The sequence below is a fragment of the Carassius auratus genome, chromosome 20, assembly GCF_003368295.1.
Source record: "Carassius auratus strain Wakin chromosome 20, ASM336829v1, whole genome shotgun sequence".
NCBI lineage: Eukaryota > Metazoa > Chordata > Actinopteri > Cypriniformes > Cyprinidae > Carassius > Carassius auratus.
This window is the reverse complement of record NC_039262.1, coordinates 25,622,919-25,644,200: the sequence shown is the minus strand read 5'-3', so window position 1 is coordinate 25,644,200 and position 21,282 is coordinate 25,622,919. Positions and strand designations below refer to the sequence as shown.

The 21,282-nt window shown below is 37.7% G+C and overlaps 1 protein-coding gene across 1 annotated transcript in view; it reads left to right on the top strand.

The window, feature by feature from the left end:
• nt5dc1 (5'-nucleotidase domain containing 1) overlaps positions 1 to 21,282 on the top strand; it is a 55,262-nt gene that overhangs the window by 28,892 nt on the left and 5,088 nt on the right. Inside the window, exons 7-10 of the mRNA XM_026291629.1 lie at positions 15,283 to 15,457; positions 15,563 to 15,660; positions 16,421 to 16,542; positions 16,944 to 17,123. Coding sequence (XP_026147414.1) covers positions 15,283 to 15,457; positions 15,563 to 15,660; positions 16,421 to 16,542; positions 16,944 to 17,123 — 575 coding nt within the window. The remainder of the gene's footprint in view (positions 1 to 15,282; positions 15,458 to 15,562; positions 15,661 to 16,420; positions 16,543 to 16,943; positions 17,124 to 21,282) is intronic.

The following is a 21,282-nucleotide window of genomic DNA, read 5'->3' as shown; positions in this document are numbered from 1 at the left end:
ATGATATATCACATTACCAAGTACTGGCACATGTCTAGTACCCATAAATATATTGGACAGTCCTGCTCCTGGAAAGTTCAGTTTCAACCCTTCTCCAACACACACACACACACTTCTAATTCAGCAACACTGAACACTTTTATTAGCTGGTTCAGGTGTGTTTGATTTGGGATGGGGCTGAAATCTGTATGCCGGTAAAAATTTGTCAAATCATAGAGATTTTGGACTTTTGTGTTGTCTCTGTATGTTTATGCACTCATTTAGTGTAGTGGCATGCCATCGTCACGAAAATGTATCATTTGCACAGATAAGCATTGCTTTTTTTTAAACGAATGATTTTAAGCCATTTAAAGCACTATACGTGTGCTGTCTCTTTCTGAGCATGGTCTGTTCGGCACACGCAGACCACACACATGAATCCGCTGCTCAAAGGCTGTGTGAGTATTTTTGTTGCTTTATTGACCTTGAATGGTTAATCCACATGTATGAAAATGCCTGTCTTTGCAAGTATCCTCGTAAACACTGTCATTTTGGTCTTAAGTGAAAGTAAACAAGTGAGAACAGTAAATTATGTCCGGATGTTCATAAGCTGTCTTATTATTTAGGGATGCACGATCATCATTTCCGATTTTTTAATTTATCTTTTAGCAACTAACAAGAAAGAAGGAAAGTGTGCATAAACATGATGTTTATTTGGTATTTAAAATAGCTTTTAGCTATTGAAAACAATAACCATAACCATCTGAAATTAAAGGCAGTAACTGCACAGTAAGTAGCCTACATTCAGTACAAACATAGATGGTACATATTTACATTTACATTTAATAATTTAGCAGACGCTTTTATCCAAAGCGACTTATAATGAGAACAATAGAAGCAGTCAGGTCAACAAGAGAACAACAACAAGTGCCATGACAAGTCTCAGTTAGTCAAGTATAGAACGCATAGCCAGGTTTTTTTTATTTTTATGAAAAGACAAGAAAAGAAGGGAAAGTGCTAGTATTAGTTGCTTAAGTGCTATCGAAAAAAGATGAGTCTTTCGATGTTTCTTGAAAATGAGTAAAGACTCAGCTGTACGAATTGAGATTGGGAGGTCATTCCACCAGCTGGGCACAGTCCAGGAAAAGGTCCGTTAGAGTGATTTTAAACTTCTTTGGGATGGCACCACAAGGCATTGTTCACTTGCAGAGTGCAAACTTCTGGAGGGCACATAAGATTTAACCAGTGAGTTTAGGTATGTTGGTGCCGTGCCAGTGGTCCTCTTGTAGGCAAGCATCAGTACCTTGAATTTGATGCGAGTGGCTACTGGTAGCCAATGTAACCTGATGAGGAGAGGAGTAACGTGAGCTTTTTTTCTCTCATTGAAGACAAACCTTGCTGCTGCATTCTGGATCAATTGCAGAGGCTTGACAGTACATGCAGGAAGGCCCGCCAGGAAAGCATTACAATAGTCCAGTCTGGAGATAACAAGAGCTTATACAAGAAGTTGGGTGGCTTGCTCTGAAAGGAAGGGTCTAATCTTCCTAATGCTGTATAAGGCAAACCTGCAGGACCGGGTCGTTGTAGCAATGTGGTCTGTGAAGCTTAACTGATGATCCATCACAACTCCTAGGTTTTTGGCTGTCCTCGAAGGAGTAATGGTTGATGAACCCAGCTGTATAGAGAATTTGTGATGGTAAGCTGGAATCACCAGGAGTTCTGTCTTCGTAAGGTTAAGCTGAAGGTGATGGTTATTCATCCAGCTAGAAATGTCACTGAGACAGGCTGAAATGCGAGCACCTACCATCGGGTCATCTGGTTGGAATGAGAAGTACAGTTGGGTGTCATCAGCGTAGCAGTGATAAGAAAAGCCATGCTTCTGAATGACAGATAGATGGAGAAGAGAAGTGGTCCAAGTACTGAGCCATGAGGAACCCCAGTAGCAAGGTGTTGTGACTTAGAAACAACCCCCCCCCCACCCCCAAAGCACACTAACCCACAGGAGTGCGGTTCCAGAGATGCCCATCTTTCTGAGGGTGGACAGGAGAATCTGGTGATTAACAGTGTCAAAAGCAGCAGACAGGTCCAGTAGTGAGTACTGAGGATATTGAAGCTGCTCTTGCTAGTCGCAGGGCTTCAGTAACCGAGAGCAGAGCAGTCATGATCTTCTTCTCATTTCTCTTCTCCCCATATATGCATTGCTTCAAAAGAATAATTATATAGCCTAATCTTTCGGGGTCTACTTTTTATAATTTCATTCATATTTTCTTAAACCTTTGATGTAGTTGGACCAAATCTCCTGATTATGATAAATCACTGTTTAGAAGCTGGTTTTGTATCTGATTTATTAAAACATGCAAAAGTCCTTGTTTAAAAAACTGAATTTAAATCCCACAGAGTTAGCCAAATTAGACCTTTCTAAAATTTGTCTTTTGTCTTGTCACTAAGATTTTAGAGCAAACTTTCAGGCATTGATTTCATGTAATGTATGTATTAACCTCTCAGCTCTGTCCCGATTAAAGTGTGACAAAATGTTGCAGCTTTTCTGCCTAATTAACGTTGAAAATGCTGTTACTTGTTGTCTACAAATCTTAAAAACAGTAACAGTTTTTTGCTGTGATATGTTTTTAACTGTAATTTATTCCTGTGATCAAAGCTTAATTTTCAGAATCGTTACTGCAGTCTTTAGTGTCACATGATTCTTCAGAAATCATTCATATATGTGGATTTGCTGCTCAAGAAACAAACAAACTAAAAATTTTATATGGAAAATAAGTATATTAATAAATTGCTCTAAAATTGCACAGGCACATGGTATTGATATCATCAGCTTGACAGATTTCTCTTATGGGCATAGTCAGGTTTACTCAAAACTACCTTCTCAACAACAACAAAATTAATTTGATTGGAAAAAGAAAGACTTCTACGTCTATTGTTTACATGTATCAAGCTGTGAATGTTGCATTATTAAGCTGGTCTGCCAGTTTGAAAGATTCACTGAAAAAAAAAAAAAAAAAAACTGTCCCTTCCAATCTATTGTGCTCCCTCTAGCTGTGTTTAAATATACTGTGAGAGCACATCTTGTCTAAATGTTCCCTAACAGACATATCCAATCAAAAGGAGGTGATTCAGACTAACACAGCTCTCTTAAGACTGTCAGCTGGGCTAGTTCTCATGATTAATGTGTCGAGTATGTTTAGATATGTACGTGTCATTTCACAGATCATTCGCCCCATCTGAATGTCTTTGAGCTAAGCACAGATACTGAAGACCTTTTCCTTCACTACCAGAGATCTGGAAGCTTGTTTGGGGTTACTGTAATGACAGATTGTTATGTCCATGGTTTTCCACAGCCTCCGGGGATGAGTTAAGGGAAGACTTACTTTGGAACTGGCGTCTGAGACTCTTAAATCTTAACCAAATCCAACCCTTAAACCCAACGCCCTGTTTTAACTCTTTTGGTCATTCATTCTTCTATCACACCATTTCTCATCCATTGAGTTTTTAATTGTACTTCTGTACAGTGCGTAGTTCTGCTTGACATAAGGTCTTTATTCCTAGCTGTGAGGAAGAATAGAATATGCAGACGTAGGAAACCAAACGCAACTTACAGCTTTCCAGAGGAAAAAAACTTGTTTCAGCACTTGTGGTCACAGAACATGGCCTTTGTTTCACCTTTATCTACACAGTTGTGCAGTGGATCTCTTGATATGTGTGTCGATTGTGGATCTGTTAGTGAAAAAAGCAGAGAATAAATAAATCAGACAGAGAGAGAGTGGGCTAAAATGTGTCAGTGAGCTAGCTACTCTAAGGGCCAGATTTACTTAACCGCGCAAGATGGGATGGAAAATTTATGCGGCTGATTTACTGACAACGCACAAATTAAAGAACACCAACGCAACATCTCATTTACATAATAGCTAACACAATCTACCAAGCACAGCGCAATTTGATGAGCGCAAACAAAATAATTTTTTTTAAGTAATTAAGTTGCATGATTAATTTGAATACTGTCCTCACATAAATTTTTCATCTGAAAGGGAAACTCCTACAAATGCTTATTCTAAAAGGTCAGGAGCAAAAATAACGGTCTCCTTGCTTTTTCAGCGCTAATTCTGACTGTACAATTTTAACGGCAAAAGACGGTTTTCGCTGGCAAAATCTGGCCCTATATCTATGTTGCTGACCTTATATTTAGAAAAGGGTCTGGTCACACCTCTGGCTCCTCCCAGTGTCCTATTGCCAATTGCAGGAATACATCGCTCCCGGTAAGAAACAACCAATCAGAGCTGCGGTCCGTAACTTTTTTTTGTGTTCAAGATTTACAAAATGTATATAATAAGCGAGTACACCGTAAATCCATTTTCCAAACCGTGTTTTTAGCTTGTCCTGAATCACTAGGGTGCACCTATAATAAGTGTTTATATTCGGACTATTTTAGATTGCTTCGGGGATACCGCGGCGGAGTAACCCAGTAACTTTGTGATTCTTCATAGACATAAACAGAGAGAAGTAGCTCCGGCTACAATGTTCTTCCGCAAGACGCAAGCAGTTCTGTTTATTAACCGCTAGAGTGTCAAAAGTTACCGACTGCAGCTTTAAACTAAATACACTGCATCAAAGCAACTGAACAGTGTGTCAATATTGCAAAATGACAGTTAATACAGCTGTTTGTGATTTAAGAAAAGTTGTGGTCAAATGGTCAAATTATTTTATGTTAAAGCAAACTTATTCATATCTAAAAATATGTGTGTAATACATACTTGTGAACTGGCAGCGAAGCCATTTAAATGCTTTGGCTGAAAACGAACCTTGATTTATTATATTTTAATTTGAAATAAAATGTATTTTGTATTTCACCAGTAACTTTGTCTGGTGAGTAAAGAAATTACATACATTTATTTATATAGAGGTTTATACAGTATAGGTTGTTTTAAAGCAGCTTTACAGTAATGCATTCATGTTGCAAAATAAATTCAGTTCTAAATCAATTTCAATGATAAGCAGCTCTAGAGAAAAACATGGAGTGCCATTATTCAGCTCAATTTTATTTAATTATTCAATGATGTCCTTCAGTTACTTAAAATTGATAGAATTTTCAGGGGGAGATTTGTAGAGGTGCCACAGAGTCAGACTGACTCTTTCGAACAATTCATTAAAAGAACCGAATCATAGGATTTATTTGTTCGTGGTCGAGCTGTCTGTTTGTTTACACATGCGGTCCATGGGAAAAACAGATAGACGACTTTAATTTTAAATTGCACATGTCTGTGACTGTGTTATAGACACTTCTAATTTCAGTTGATAACAGTTCACATCAGTTGACATAATGGAATATCATTTTAAGCATTAGCTTTACCTCATTTATGGTTATGTAGATTAAAAGGAAAAAGTGGCACAGCTTTCACAACTCTTCTATATAAGTCACTGTTTATAAGTTTAAAGGGAGGCATATGATGCTCTTGCAGAGTTTCACATTCACTGTGTTTAGGTTCAGCTTGGTTTTTTGATGACCCTCTGGAACTGCACTTTTAGTTTCTCTCTTGTCTTTCAGAAACCGCACAAAAAATGCCACATGGGACACACACTCATTAGTGGCCTCGCTGCTAAAAATGGTGAGGGGTGGTTTCTTCAGGCTGTTTTACCAGGGTTCAAACAGGTGTACAGCGGAAAGTCAAATAAGTTCACTGCATGCTCATGCAAATATGCAATCAGCCATGCAAATAACAAAAATACAACTTGAGGCCTTTTTTTTTAAGTTTTCATAAATAGGCTGGATGCTGTAAAAATACAAATAGCTTTATTTTGTGAGAGATGAATAGCGAATTATGGGTGTGTGTACTTTGCAGTCTTAAATGGTCAGTATCTCTTTGATTCATTTCTTTATGAGGAGGTAACTGAGCTCTCTCCTCCCATAAACTGTCATAAACTGCGGTGTGAGTGGTTCTGAATGGAGTGGCACAGCTTATTTCATCATCTTGCATTTAGGCTTTGAAGTATTTGAGGATCTAATTCAAGCTTCTCACAGATGCTCAGCACTTCCACTGCCAACCCTGCACAGCACTAAAACACAGTGAAGTAAGTTAACACATAATAAAGCATAGGATGACAAGTTTTTTTTTATTTATTTTTTTATTTTTTATTTTTTTTTATAAAGCATCTGCGACTTTGTGGTATTTTGTGCTATGTGTCTAAAATTTTTTATTCAGGCTACAACAGAGCTAAAGGTGCAACAGAGTAAAGGGTGCATTGATTTTATTTTCCTCTGAACCTCTAAAAGGCAAAGCTCCCCGTGGCACTTTCCTGTGCACCTTGAACTTTGGCTGATCCTTGATGTGATCACAAGCAGTAATGCATAATATATATACATTTATATATTACCAAATATATTTCGAAACAAAAATCTTGGAGTTGGTTTTCAGTTCAAGGTAATAAAAAAAAAAGAAAAAAGAAAAGAAAAAAAAAATATATATATATATATGTGTGTGTGTGTGTGTGTGTGTGTGTGTGTGTGTGTGTGTGTGTGAAGCATATGTAACTGAAGCATATGTAAAAATATGGCATTTGGCATTTTGGGGGACTAAAGGCACAATAATTGACGTGATAAAAAGCTGACTGACATTTCCATTTGCTGACATGATCCAAATGTCCAGTTTCATTTATTAAGTCATTTACCTCATAAATGTATATTTATATTTTATAGTGCTACCACTAAAGTGTGTGAATTATTTTATAGTATGAGGAGGTGTTGTTTTAGTCTACACATCTAGCCTACCCTTTAGATACTAAATGACAGAACATTGGATAGGTTGTAATGTTAACAGAAAATACCGATATCGGTTCAAATGTGTGTTAAAAGACAACTTTGCATTTTTAAGAAATGAAACATCTTGGACAATATTTTATTGTGCTGATAGCAGAGCAAGGCAAGTAAATGGCTTTTTTTTGCTGGATCTCAGTGGAGGAGATGCTCCAGTACACTAAATAGACTGCTTTTGTTTGGAAAAAGCTTATTATTTAATTAATCATCAGTCTGTCCTCTAATCTTTGTTTGCAAATTTTTATTTTTATTTTAGAGCTATATTTGAAATTTAAAACAGAGTTACTTACACTTTGATTCATTATAGGGGTGCTCCGATCACGATCGGCCGATCGTTAATGCACATCTCGTCAGTAAAGCCGGTTCTATAATCAGCGGTTAATTCCATCAGGTGCGTGATTTCACATAGAGCAGCTGTTACTACACAGAGCCGTTGTTAATGGAGAAGATGCGCCAATAAACGCTGAAAATTAACGTGATTTGCGCATCTTCTCTATTAACAACGACTCTATCATTCATTCAGATAGTATCTGTTTACAGTGGTTGACAGTTGTAAGATACTATAATGTGATTGGTTTATGGGGCACATGTGATCTGGATTGACAGTTGTGCGTTCTCCAATGGTAGAGCCACTGAAGTTGAGGTCATCTCATATAATAAATTCTTTGCTGATAGTGTGCACTACTTTATTTAACAGTCAGCAGCACTGTAAAATAGAGTTGTTCCGATTCCGATACTAGTATCGGAAATATCTCCGATACCACAACAAATTCTGGCATCAGCATCGGCGAGTACATGAACCCATATACCGATCCGATACCATTTTCTTAAACAAGACCTAGTTATGACCGCTAGCTTTGCCTAACCGCTGCACAGTTCTTCTTCGCTGCTCAGAATGCAAACATTGTGCTGTGTAGCCACAAGCAACCACTGTTTACAGCAGCGAAGAAGAAATGAAGATGCGTTATCAGCACTGATCTATATATGACTGGATCGCTCATCGCGTTCTAAACTGCCAACAACTGACGGCATCTTGATACTGTCCGTTATTAGTCACCGTGTACACTGAAATCAGAATCATTCTCGCCAGATTGTCCTGCCCTAGTTATTGTTTGTTATTAAAAAAATTATCAGGTTACTTGTCATGTATGGCAAGTAAAATTCTCTTTTGCTTGCCCCTTCACAAAATCCACTTGTCCAGGTCAAATATTTCATCTCAAAACACTTAAAGTGCATAAGGTAGTAGCTAACAATAAAGAAAAATCAACATTACAAAAATATATTAAAGAACATGAAATTCCCACCAATAACTTTGCTAGGTCAAAGATTTCCATGGACAGCAAAATAAACAATGGTAAGCAGAGCTTACAGAGCACATGTAGCCTAGAGTTTAAGTGTTTTAAAACAGTATAAGAGCATTAAATATGATTATATATTCTAATTCTATTTTAATATTTTTATAATTGTATTTAAAAACTTATTGTTAGGTGGGATTACTTTAATTGTGATTAATTTAATAAAAAATGCGAATAATTTGGTTATTTTTTTAATCGACTGACAGCACTATTATTCAATAAGTTGTTCCGTTATTCCAAGGATGCAGGAAACTGTTGGATATTGTGAACTGGATTGTTGAATGTTTTGGAGAAAGGCCGTGTAGTTGAATTTGAAGCAAAGCAACGGAAATCCCTTATTGCACCTTTAAGATGTTCTTAAGCGAATAAGAGCAGGAAATAATAATAAAAAATACCGCAAATTGTACACGCATACCTGTAAAGCACAAAGCAGTACCTTTTTGCCAAACAAATGGGATTTACTATTAAAATTTAAACATGGAAGAAATGTTGTGTGATTTAATCCTTAAAAAAATAATGTTTGTTTCATTTTACTAGCAGTAGTAGGCTATGTACATCTACTGAAAAATAGAAACCGGACTTTTATTTTGAGGGGTTGCTGTGAATACCTTTACAGTTCTGTGCATGTGATATGATGCTTTTGCTCAATCAAATGATCAAATGCTCATGAAGTGACTCAGAGCAGTTCTGGAGATGTTCTTCATGTGTTTACGTCGGTAGACGCTGAAATCACAGCGAGCTTCATTCCACGATAAACTGTAAATTCCGTTTCTATGAATGGATTCCACGATTCCGTCCACGTTTTCCACATCGCAGAAAACATAGGGCCCTACAATTATACCAGCACAATGTATACTCTCACACTTTAACTACTTTTATATCCTTGAACACTTCAATGATTATCTAATCAAAATAAAAGAGCAATGCTGAGAGAACTCACCGGTATCACACACACTCCAGACGTGTCATGTTCAACTCAAGCAGCGGTCTAAAACAGTTTATTTATTCACCAAACAGACACAAGTTGATTTCAAGAATGAACAATGAGGTTTAGATAATTTTGAAGTTCACTGTTCAAAAAAACGGAGCAAATGGAAAGACTGATCTATATTATAGCTCTATAAATGAAGCATACAGACTTTATTAGAGATACAGAAAGACAAAAATGTTGATGAAAATGCTCAATATACTATTCATCATGTACATTAACAATGATTCAGGCAAATATAATGTAATTTAATGCAAAACTATGTGAATGCCGCTCTGTGGCGTAGCAGGATTTTCTGTCAGCTGCTTTTAAATCTGGGTCTGAAGTTTCTGGCTCTGTTCAGTGTGCAGCATCAGGTGTCTAAACAAACAGCACATGCTGTCAGTGATTTCAGCCACTAGAGACCGCTCTCATACTTTAAAGGGGGGGTGAAATGCTCGTTTTCACTCAATATCCTGTTAATCTTGAGTACCTATAGAGTAGTACTGCATCCTTCATAACTCCAAAAAGTCTTTAGTTTTATTATATTCATAAGAGAAAGATAGTCTGTACCGATTTTTCCCGGAAAAACACGACCGGCTGGAGGCGTGACGTGTGGGCGGAGCTAATGAATAACGAGCGCCAGTAGGCTTTTACTTTGAGAGCATGTGGAAGCTGTGACATTACCGTGAGGACAAAACCATCGAAAACAAACCATGGCTAACAGTCAGATTCAGCCATTTATTTATGATCCAGAATCAGATCCCGAGGCTGAAACTGAACGAGAGCAGGAGCAGCAACGACTCGCTCCGAGCGGGGCTCGAACCCGGGTCTCCACATGGGAGGCGGACAAACTAACAAGGAGGCAGAGATATTTTAAGCAGTTTTACTCACCGCCTGTGGTTCCAACACACGATCGTGACCCTTTTTCGTTGGGATTGCATCATCCTTAAGAAATAAACGATGTGCAAATCCAGCGTCAACCTGGGCCTTGTTTGTAAAACAAGCATCTTAGAAATACAGGGAACAAACAAAAACACTTGCACAACTCCGTTGATGCTCTGTAAAAATAAACTCCATCCACTGGTCCCTTAATGCTGTTTTTTTTGGTAATCTGTGCAGGGTTGTCTTGCCCTGGCAACCAAAACACACTTCTTTTGTGACTTTCGCGACGCTCTCGCTCTGATCAGTGATTGTCTGTGCACAGCCTCTCTCTGCTCTGCTATACGTGAGCACGCGCTCTTCCGGCAGAAGTGCCTCAGGACCCATATAAGGAAATTCCGCTCCATCTAACGTCACACAGAGACATACTCGAAAAAGACTTTCCGAAACTTGTGACAAACTGGAAGGAGTATTTTGGGAACAAAAATACTCCTTCAAACGTACAACTTAATTTTTGAAACTTTGTCCATGTTTAGCATGGGAATCCAACTCTTAAATAGTGTAAAAAACTCAGTATGCACGAATTGGCATTTCACCCCCCTTTTAATGAAAACAGAGCCTTCTCAGTCACTCCAGCAATGGACGCAACCCGGAAAACTATCGGCATGGATTTTTGCCGATAACCGATCGTTCCTGTAATCAACTATCGGTGCCAATTAATCGGCAAAACCGATACATCGGTCGACCTCTAATAAATATATATTTTATTCATGAAAATCTAGATGGTGCCGCCTGACAGGGTTTTAACTTAACTGATGACATTAAGAGAGTTAAATGACTTGGCACAAACTGACTGGTTCATGCTGCATATGAGCTTACTGCCTGTATATAAATGGCTGGCCAGTATTCACTGGAGATTCCTGCAGTGCGCTTTCAGAGTTATCCTAAACTCAGCTAGATAAGTAAATGGTTTTCACTCTGATTTCAGTGCATTAGTGCGTTTATCAGATGTACATTTTTAAACCAGAAAACATAATAGTTGTAACACTATGCGCAGGTTATTCGCGTAAGGAGTAATTACTAAGCATGATTTTTTCACATAACAGCAGCAGCAAGCATTCCCTTTATTCCCTTTTGATACCTCACTCATACTGCGTATGGGGAAAAGCTCCTTTTTCCTCGATACTGAAGCCTTTTTCCAATAACGCAGTGCAACTGCACTGCCATTGGTTTATTCTGTAAACCTTTTTAAACCAATGACAGCGCTGCGTAGCTGATATTGCCCAGCATCAGTGCATCAGCAGCACCACATGCATGCAGCATTTGTGTACAAATAGTATTATTGTAGCTTCATAAAGTTAATGCAGAACCATTGATTTCACTGACTATTTTAGCGATGACTTTACTACCTTTCTGGGCCTTGAACATGTCAGTTGCATTACAGTCTAAAAAGGGATAGAAAGCTTCTTGATGCAATGCAAAGATCTCTCTTAAAATCTTGTTACATGTTACATGGCCCTTTAGAGCTCTGAACGTGAGCTCTGATCGTAATCACTGTGTATGCGGGTGGTCGCTGGCTGTGCTCAGACGCCAAAACTACAAAGAGCTGTTGTTTTTGTTGGGTAGACGTTCCCAGTTTTGCTTGCTGCTTCCATCAGAATGCTGGATAAGATCACAGGTCCACCCGGGGGGCGTCACTTTTCTGCTGTCATGCTGCACCTTTGCGTTTGTCTGTATGTAGAAAATGCAGTCACAAAAGCAGACACAAAGAAATTAACAGGCATCAGTATCCTCATGTTTTTTTTATATTCATCCCCCTCTATTGTAAAGTGTTCCCTGTTCCTTTTTTGCTAAAGAAGCATTTGTTACATGTTATCATCTAATAGTGTTTTGGGTAATAGGAGTCTTTTTGTTTGATGCATTTGGTTGCATTATCTATGTTAAAGTCATGCCACTATGGTTTGTGTGGGCCCCCTGAACAGCCTCCCTCTGTAAACATCACATTACAGTGTGTGTGTGTTTGTGTGTGTGTGGTGGGTGGATACTAGCCCTGTTGGGTTTTTAACACCACTTAAACCCAACTGTGGTCATTTGAATACTTATCTTTGTCATTATGACACATTTACTGTACAGTAGATCTAGAGGCATCTTCTCTGAGATTGAAAGAGAGTCAGTCCAGCTCATTTGAAAGGGAAGAAGTCTTTTAGTAAACTGGATTTGACATTGTATTAATCTCTGTCACTAAAAGAGATGCACGTAGTCACTAAACCACGTAAGAGCTGTTGTGGAGTGGGATTTTATGTTTAATTGTTAGTAGCTTTCAAATTTTGAAGTGACTTTCTCAAATAAAAGAATACCAAGGGCCATATATACTAAACAATTAAAGTACACAAATTAAAGTTCATAGATGCAGCCATCTCATTTACCAGCACCAAAAGCAGTGCAAATGGACATGTATTGCATCCGTGTGAAGCATAAAGGGGGTAAACTGACTACTGCACACCATAGTAAACCAATTTGTTTTATACATTTAAATTCTCTTCTCCCATATGCAATAAGGTCAGGCACAAAAAAAGCCCAATTTTTTTTTTTTTTTTTTTTTTTGTTTAGCAAATCCTGATTATGTATTTATTTTAGTTTTTTGACTCTAAAATAGGTTTTGTGTTTGTGCGAGCTGTTTGTAAATCTGGCCCTATGTGCAATATATCCATCGACCACCAGGCGGCGGTAGATTGCCTGTTTAAAATGAGAATATTTGAAAAGAGATTGTGAAAATAAGATAAGAAAAAAAAATCAGTGTCAGATTAATAAATCAAATATTATCTTTCAGATAGTGTTTAAGTAATTTTGGTTTGTTAGTATGATGGCAATATAAAAGACAATTATTTAAATTATTACGTTATGTATGCCAGCATTCTGTACTATTTCAGAGAAAAGTGTCCTTATGCAGTACATAAAAATACATAGCTGCCTTTTTTTTTTTGGGAAAGGGATTCTTCGCATTCTGTTTGCTTGACAAAGTTCTGCTGTCACACCAACAGTGTGTCCAATAAAACATCAAAGCTTTCAAAACTATTTACCACACAAACATCTTGACAAACTCCATCTGCATCTTCAACTATCTTCAGCTTATTTGAGGACCTTAGCATCAAAATGTCTTAAAACTCCTGAAATCATAGACCAAAGCTCGTCTTCTCTACCAATTGAACAAAACATCTCTAATAAGAGCCAGAAGTTTCACAGTAGTCTGTAGATACTTGCACTAAAAATGTGATGACCAGATGAAGCTGGGGCAGTGTGGGAGTAACACTGGATGCGTACCACTTGAGGGCAGCACGCTAACAGTATTCACTTGATGACTCCGTTACCAAGCCTTTGCTGTCGGTTTAGTTTTTTTGTACACATTTTCAGGCTGACAAAAGTCAGTTTAAACAGGATCGTCTATATTACTGTTATTGTTACAGCAGTAGTCTGATAAGATAACACTGTCCTGTTCCTGGAGGGAACATACATGACAGCCCCGGTCTAGTTTAACACACTCCAAAATACACAAGATATGAATGTTTGCAAACAACACTTATGCATCTAAACATAAGTTGTGCAAAAACTTATGGTTTCTGTAAGAGACCACCACTTTAATGTTTCCATTTGGGTTTTTTTATATACTTATATTATTAAACTGTATTATACACATGGAAGTGTGCATATATGTGCTGTAGGTTGCCAGCCGCTGCTGTGTGTGTGTGTGTGTGTGTGTGAGATGAGTTGAGGGCTCTGAGACGTGGCTGTGTGTACGTGGTGCAGCAGTATTTGCCAGTATAAACTAAAGACTAGTGAATATGCCTGTTTTCCTACGTCTCCTTTTCTTCTGTTCATGAAATGAAGACACAGTACTTTTCACATATGGAGCGCATTCCTTCACTCCAGGCAAACACAGTCCACTTCCTGTTTTAGTCAGCCGGCCACCCCGTGTATACTGATACTATTACTCGCCAATCCACACACTCCTCCAGTGCCTCTATTTTTCCATTCGTCTAGGTTTTATCCCTCAAGTAACTCTGTTTTGTGTGGTTTGTGTGTTCTGATAGGATCGGACTGCCTCACGCAGAAGCTCTCAGTGAGGAAGCGAAGCATTTGACATGTTCTTACACGGATTTGTTTAAATCTGGACGTTCAGTGTGTTCCAGATTCAGGGTTAGATGTGTGTACGGCTCATGCTGAGTTCAGTTTGATGCTCAAGCCTGCGATCTGGCCAACTGTTTTTGTTTGAGAGATGTGGGCTGTGGAAAGGCTCTGAATCATGAGTTGTGTGTGTCTGATTGATGTGAACCATATGGGCTGGGTTAGGTCCGATAGAGCGCTAGGATAAGAAATAAAAATGAGGTGGAAATCATCTCAGATATGCAGAGTACTGGCAGTGCTGTAGACAGGGTCCAAAATGATCACACACACAAATGAAAATTAATAGGAAAGATGATGCCGGATTTAGACAAAAGTGCTGATAATGTGATGCTCTCAAATCTTGATTGAAGACTATTAAATCGGCTACAAAAGAAAACATTCACTTCCATTCTAATTCTTTCTTTCTTTCTTTTTTTCTTATCTTTTGTTGTTTTTTATGTTGAAAGAAATAACACTTTTATGGAGGCATTGATTAAGAGTGATCGTAAAAACTGTTATTATTATTATATAACAAATGAACACTGTTACTTTGAACTTTCTTTTCATCAAAAGAATCCTGAAGAATTGAAAGAAGCAGCACAACTGTTTTCAGCATTGATTTTAACAATAAATGTTCCTTGAGCAGCAAATCAAAATATTAGAATGATTTCTGATATATATCAATATATGAAGCCTCGATGAGCATATATGTTCTTAAAATAAGCTTCTTATCTTTAAAAAAAAATACTTGTTTAATAATTGTACATCTTCTTTAATCTTTATGCTTGATATGAGTTAATATATTTTACGTTTGATCTAAACTATATTGTTGCTAGTTAGTCTTTTAATTTCATGCTACTATAAATGTGATGCCTTGTTCTAATAACTATTATGAAAGTCCTATTATTTGTTGTATTTTTTGTTTAAACTAATTATAGAAATATTACTCTATTAAGTAATTCTGTGTGATGCCTAAAGTTATTTCAGTTTCCTCTACTGATTAAGGTGTGTACATATGTTGAATTTACATATCCATCATTTTCTGACAATTGAAAAAAAAACAAATCCTCAAAGCGACGCTGTGTTTGAGGCCTGTGATTCTTCCTGACTGTGTTTAGAGGATGCAGGGACGTATTTCCCCAGTGTGAAGCAGTGTCCTGGCCGTTACCTGCAGCCCTGCTCCGATGCGGTGAAGACCTGGTTGAGGAGCATGAAGAACAGCGGTAAAATCCTGCTGCTCATCACCAGCTCACACTCGGACTACTGCCGGCTCGTGTGTGAGCACATACTCGGGTGAGCACCATACGCTCGCTCATCAAATATCAACTCTTAGCACTGGGGCAATACAGAGATTTTGCCCTTCAAATATCTCCATACAATAATTTCTCACTCTTGCAGATCGGACTTTGAGGAGCTGTTTGACATCATTATCACTAATGCTCTGAAGCCTGGATTCTTCTCTTTGGTTCCACAGCAGAGACCCTTCAGAAATCTGGGTGAGGATCTCACAGATGTTCCCACTGCAGTAAAGCTGTATGTTGTGAGGAAAGTGCAGAACGATGTTTTTGTCTTTGTATTATTAGTCTGTCAGTTCAGCCTTCAAATTCACACTTCTGCTAAAGCGGTTCCCCTCATTCAAGACACACAAACAACTGAACTTGATGAAAATTGTTTGGCTGCATGATTATTTTCCTCTTTTAATGGAGCCAGTTCTAAATTAGAATCAGTTCTCTGTTCCTAACCCAAGTCATGCTTGTGATACGCTGCGTTTCTGCGACTCTCAGGGTTTTAGTTTGCCTTTGTTGTGGTGTGTTTCTTGTTATTGTTTTGATCTGTTCACAATTCAAGTCGAGGTACTGAAGTTTTGGGGATATTTTGGCACTGGGAGTTCATGCCATTAGTTCAATGGACCCAGCTTTTTCAACTCATACAAAACATAAACTATAGAAATAGATTATTTTCTAAATTCTCCAACAGCATGCCTTATTTTCACAAACAGGCTAATAGTTTTTACAGTTGGTTATTTTTGTAGTAAGAAGATTGATCTCAGGCATAGAACTTACAGTAGTCTTGCACAAATGTGCAATATTTGTAATATTTTCATATTTATAAAACCATCCATACTGTGGAAAAGCCAAGTATATTAAGTATTACGGTACAGCAGTATTTTTTTATTTAGCTGATTATGTGTAGACGTTTAATTTCTTTCAGCGTTTCTGAAATATATAACACACTTTCTCATCTCTGTCTTAATAGTGGATGATGTTGAAGAAAGTGAAGGACTGCCATCTCTGGAAAAGCCTGGATGGTATTCTCAGGGCAACTGGCCTCATCTACACGAACTTCTGAAGAACATGACCAACAAAACTGAGCCCAAGGTAATGTAGGCTGAGAGTCGTTTTAGAATTGAATCGTCATTCCCAGAATCAGAACTGGATCGAATCGTGAGGTGCTTAAAGAATCCCACTCCTAGACTATAATGATTGAAATATGAAATATCCACTTGTATGACTGTAACATGTATATATAATATGTATATGTTATTATTGGTTATGGCTTTGCTACAAATGTATGAATATATCTTTGATAAGTCACTATAGAATGCTAATGTATATGCACTAAAGTACTATGAACATGCAAATATGAATACCTAAAAATCTAAGTTTTGTGACATTTCGACTGTTTAAATGTTATTTTCATGATCATTTAAGCATCACAAATGTGTGCATGTGTGTCAGCATGTGTGTGTGTGCACTGATCTGTGTCTTATCTGATGCAGGTGGTGTATTTCGGAGACAGCATGCGCTCAGACATGTTCCCGGCCTGCAGCTTTGGAAAGTGGGAGACGGTGATGATTGTGGAGGAGATGGAGGGGGAGGGCGTTCCACGTGCTAACGCGACCCCCTGTAACAGCCCCACTCCGAGTGAAGGCCCGGTGGAAAAAAAGGGCAAGTTTGAGGTGAGAGTGAAAGGCTGTTTCTGTTTAGTCAAGCTCAGGATCTTTTCCATGCTCCATCTTCAGAGGAGCTGTGAGTTGGCATTATGTGCTCATCTGTTTGTGGCACAAATATACAGTATATCTGTTTCTTTAAAGCAACATCAAATATCAAATTTTGTTCAGTTTAGTTACATTTTTGTGTAACTGAATTATGCTTGTAATTCCAATAAAAATACATATATTTTGATCTTGAATGTTTTATCAGAGATCTGAAAAACAGCAGCATGAATCTGCTTGCAATCAGATGTTCTTTTATACAGACACCACTGACAGGAAATGCAGTTAGCAGGAAGGAGGAAGTGGAGAATTACAGGAAAGATGGTAGATGTTCTTGTAAAAATGTGTTTATACAGCAGAAATATCATTTTTGAGGAAATCTTTTTGTAGACAGCTGTTACTTCACTCATCCCCTTACTATGTCATTTAGGGTTTATAATTTGAGATTTATTGTATATATTTTACATCTATGTATTTTATATTTTCTACATTTTCACTGAAAATATTCTCTAATAATTTTTCCTGGTCTTTGGAAAGTTAACTGTCTAAAATGTTCGTTTGATATTTAAGAGTGACTCAAGCTACTCTGCTAAAGTTGTCCTTTAATTAAGGAGCAATTACTGGTAAACAAATGCAACTCAATTAATTAATTTTAATTATACTTTATTTTATGACTTTAAATAATTAGAATATAATTACAATTAATTATACTTTATTTTAACTTGTCCTTGTTCCAGTGTAATTATACATTTAAGTACTGAGATATATAACAACTAATGTTAATTAACTACATGTACTTACTACATGGTTAGGGCTAGGATTAGTATTAGGGTTTGGTTTGGGGTTACTTGCATGTAATTATGCATCATTTATCGTTATAATACAAACCCGATTCCAAAAAAGTTGGGACATTACAAATTATGAATAAAAACAGAATGCAATGATGTGGAAGTTTCAAATTTAAATATTTTATTCAGAATACAAAATAGATGATGTATCAAATGTTTAAACTGAGAAAATGTATCATTTTAAGGGAAAAATAAGTTGATTTTAAATTTCATGGCATCAACACATCCCAAAAAAGTTGGGACAAGGCCATGTTTACCACTGTGTGGCATCCCCTCTTCTTTTTATAACAGTCTGCAAACCTCTGGGGACTGAGGACACAAGTTGCTCAAGTTTAGGAATAGGAATGTTGTCTCATTCTTGTCTAATACAGGCTTCTAGTTGCTCAAGTGTCTTACATCTTCCTCTTTATGATGCACCAAATGTTTTCAATGGGTGAAAGATCTGGACTGCAGGCTGGCCATTTCAGTACCCGGATCCCTCTTCTACGCAGCCATAATGTTGTAATTGATGCAGTATGTGGTCTGGCATTGTCATGTTCGAAAATGCAAGATCTTCCCTGAAAGAGACGATGTCTGGATGGGAGCATATGTTGTTCTAGAATTTGGATATACCTTTCAGCATTGATGGTGCCTTTCCAGATGTGTAAGCTGCCCATGCCACACACTCATGCAACCCCATACCATCAGAGATGCATGTTTTCCGGCCTTGACCCTTACGCACAGAGATTATTCCAGACTCTCTGAATGATATTGCACTGTAGATGATGATAACTTCATACTCTTTGCAATTTTTCTCTGAGAAACTCTTTTCTGAAATTGCTCCACTATTTTATGTCCACAGCATTGGGGGAGTTGGTGATCCTCTGCCCATCTTAACTTCTGATAGACACTCTGAGAAGCTCTTTTTATACCCAATCATGTTGCCAATTGACCTAATAAGTTGCAAATTTGTCCTCCAGTTGTTCCTTATATCTACATTTAACTTTTCCGGCCTCTTTTTGCTACCTGTCCCAACTTTTTTGGAATGTGTAGCTCTCATGAAATCCAAAATGAGCCAATATTTGGCATGACATTTCAAAATGTCTCACTTTCAACATTTGATATGTCATCAATATTCTATTGTGAATAAAATATAAGTTTATGAGATTTGCAAATTATTCCATTCCTTTTTTACTCACAATTTGTACAGTGCCCCAACTTTTTTCAGAATTGGGTTTGTAGTAAGTACATGTATCAAGGACATCTTAAAAAAGAAAGTGTTTCCGAAAGTATACATGATTAGTAGAATTGTACATTTTCAGGAAAAAAAAGACTCCACTTTACATTTTCTCAACTAGACAAGATTAACATTTTCTCCATTTAAATGTAGAATTATGTGCCATTTAAATCATGCATAAGGTTAACCATGCACTTAGATTAAGACAATGACACATTTTACACAACTCAATTTTTTTTCTTTGCTGTTTAGTTTCAGTGACCGCAGTGACATTTACTCACTGCTTATGCAAAAAATTTATTCCAGTATTTACTATGCTCAGTTTTATTATACTGATACTTTTAAAAGCCTTGTTTAAAAGAAGTGCTGATAAGGGGTAAATTTTTATTGGGGAATTAACCAACTGACGTCTTAGATTTGTATTTGTGGTAAATTTTTCCCTTTTCTTAGAAAAAGTCACAAAGCCAGTGCTATGCAACAGTTTTTTTTTTTTCTGTAAGACTATGGGAATTTCTGATCAAACGCTTCCTTTTTTCTTAGATCATAGAGTTTCATTCTATTGATGTCCTTCTGTTCAGTTAGGCTTACAACTTTACAACATGCTGAGAGAAATAGTTTGCTTCAGATCTCAAAATCATGTCCTTTAACTCTTATGTCAGAGGCCAGACTTTGATGGCTTGATCTCTTCTAGGACTCTTTACTCTTTGGTTGATTGTTATGAAAAGAAAATGTAATGAAGTGAGACCAGTTTTAGTTTTAAATTTACTTTTTGAAGATAAGTTTTATAAACATTTTTTTCTTTGGTATTTTTATATAGTTTGTTTATTTATTTATTTAACAAACAATTAAATTAAATGCAGTCCAAAAGAGTAATCCAACAGACAGAGTTCAGGGTAGGCAGCAAATAATCACAAAATGATTAATAGTGCATGATAAAAAGAAACACTAAGGGAAGGCAAGGCAACACTGAAATAATCACCTAGCAGAAGACCTCAAAATGGCATCTTTGGCCATAGCAGAGGGAGCAGAGAGTTCAGGGACAGACATTTCGACCATGACAGGACAGGTAAAGAGTTCAAAGGCAACCCCTTTGTTTGTGACAGGACAAGATGAGCATTCATAAACTGCCTCCATGACCATAACAGGACCATCAGGGAGTTCATAAATGGCATCTTTGGCCATAGTAGGGTGAGCAGAGAGTTCGGGGACAGACCTTTTGATCGTGACAGGACAGGTAAAGAGTTCAAAGATGACTGGCTGCGATTTCATAAACTGCCTCCTAGAACGTAATAGGATAATCAGAGATTCACAAATGGCTTTCGTGGCCATGACAAAATAGTTTAGAGAGTTCAGAGACAGCTTCTGTGATTCCGTTATAGGGCAGAGTTCAGGGAGAGTTCAGGACCTGCCTTTTTAGTCATGACAGGACAGTAAGAGAGCTCACAGACTGACTCCATAGCCATTACAGGACAGGCAGGGAGTTCACAGATGACCTCCATAGCCATTACAGGACAGGCAGGGAGTTCACAGATGACCTCTATAGCCGTGACAGGACAGATGAAGAGCTCGGAAATAGCCTCCTTAGCCATGACAGGGTAATCTAAGTGTTAAGAATTACAGACCACCTTAGTCATTGCAGGACAAACAAAGAGTTCACAGGTAGCCTTCTTGGACTCCTTGAGTGAATTCAGAGGCAGTTTCCATAACAGGCAGAGCTGAGAGTTCATGAACAGCTTCTTTGGCGAAGACTGGTATGACGGGATTCACTAATGGTCTCAATTACCTCATCAGGACAGAGAAGAGTTCATAAATGAGCACCCCTGTCTTAAGAGGAGCTTAAGGGAACACCCTTGCCACCTCTGGAGGTTCTGGAGCAGTAGCAACAGGATCTTTAAAAACACAGAGTTCAGAGATGGCACTTGCGGTCACAACAAAGGCACCAGGATACAGGGATAGTTCAAAAATAGTGTTCATGGTTGGATCAGAGGTGACTGAGAATTCCTAGAGTTTTGGGTAGAGTGCTCCTGCTGTCTCAGGAGGAGCTGGAGTGGACATCACC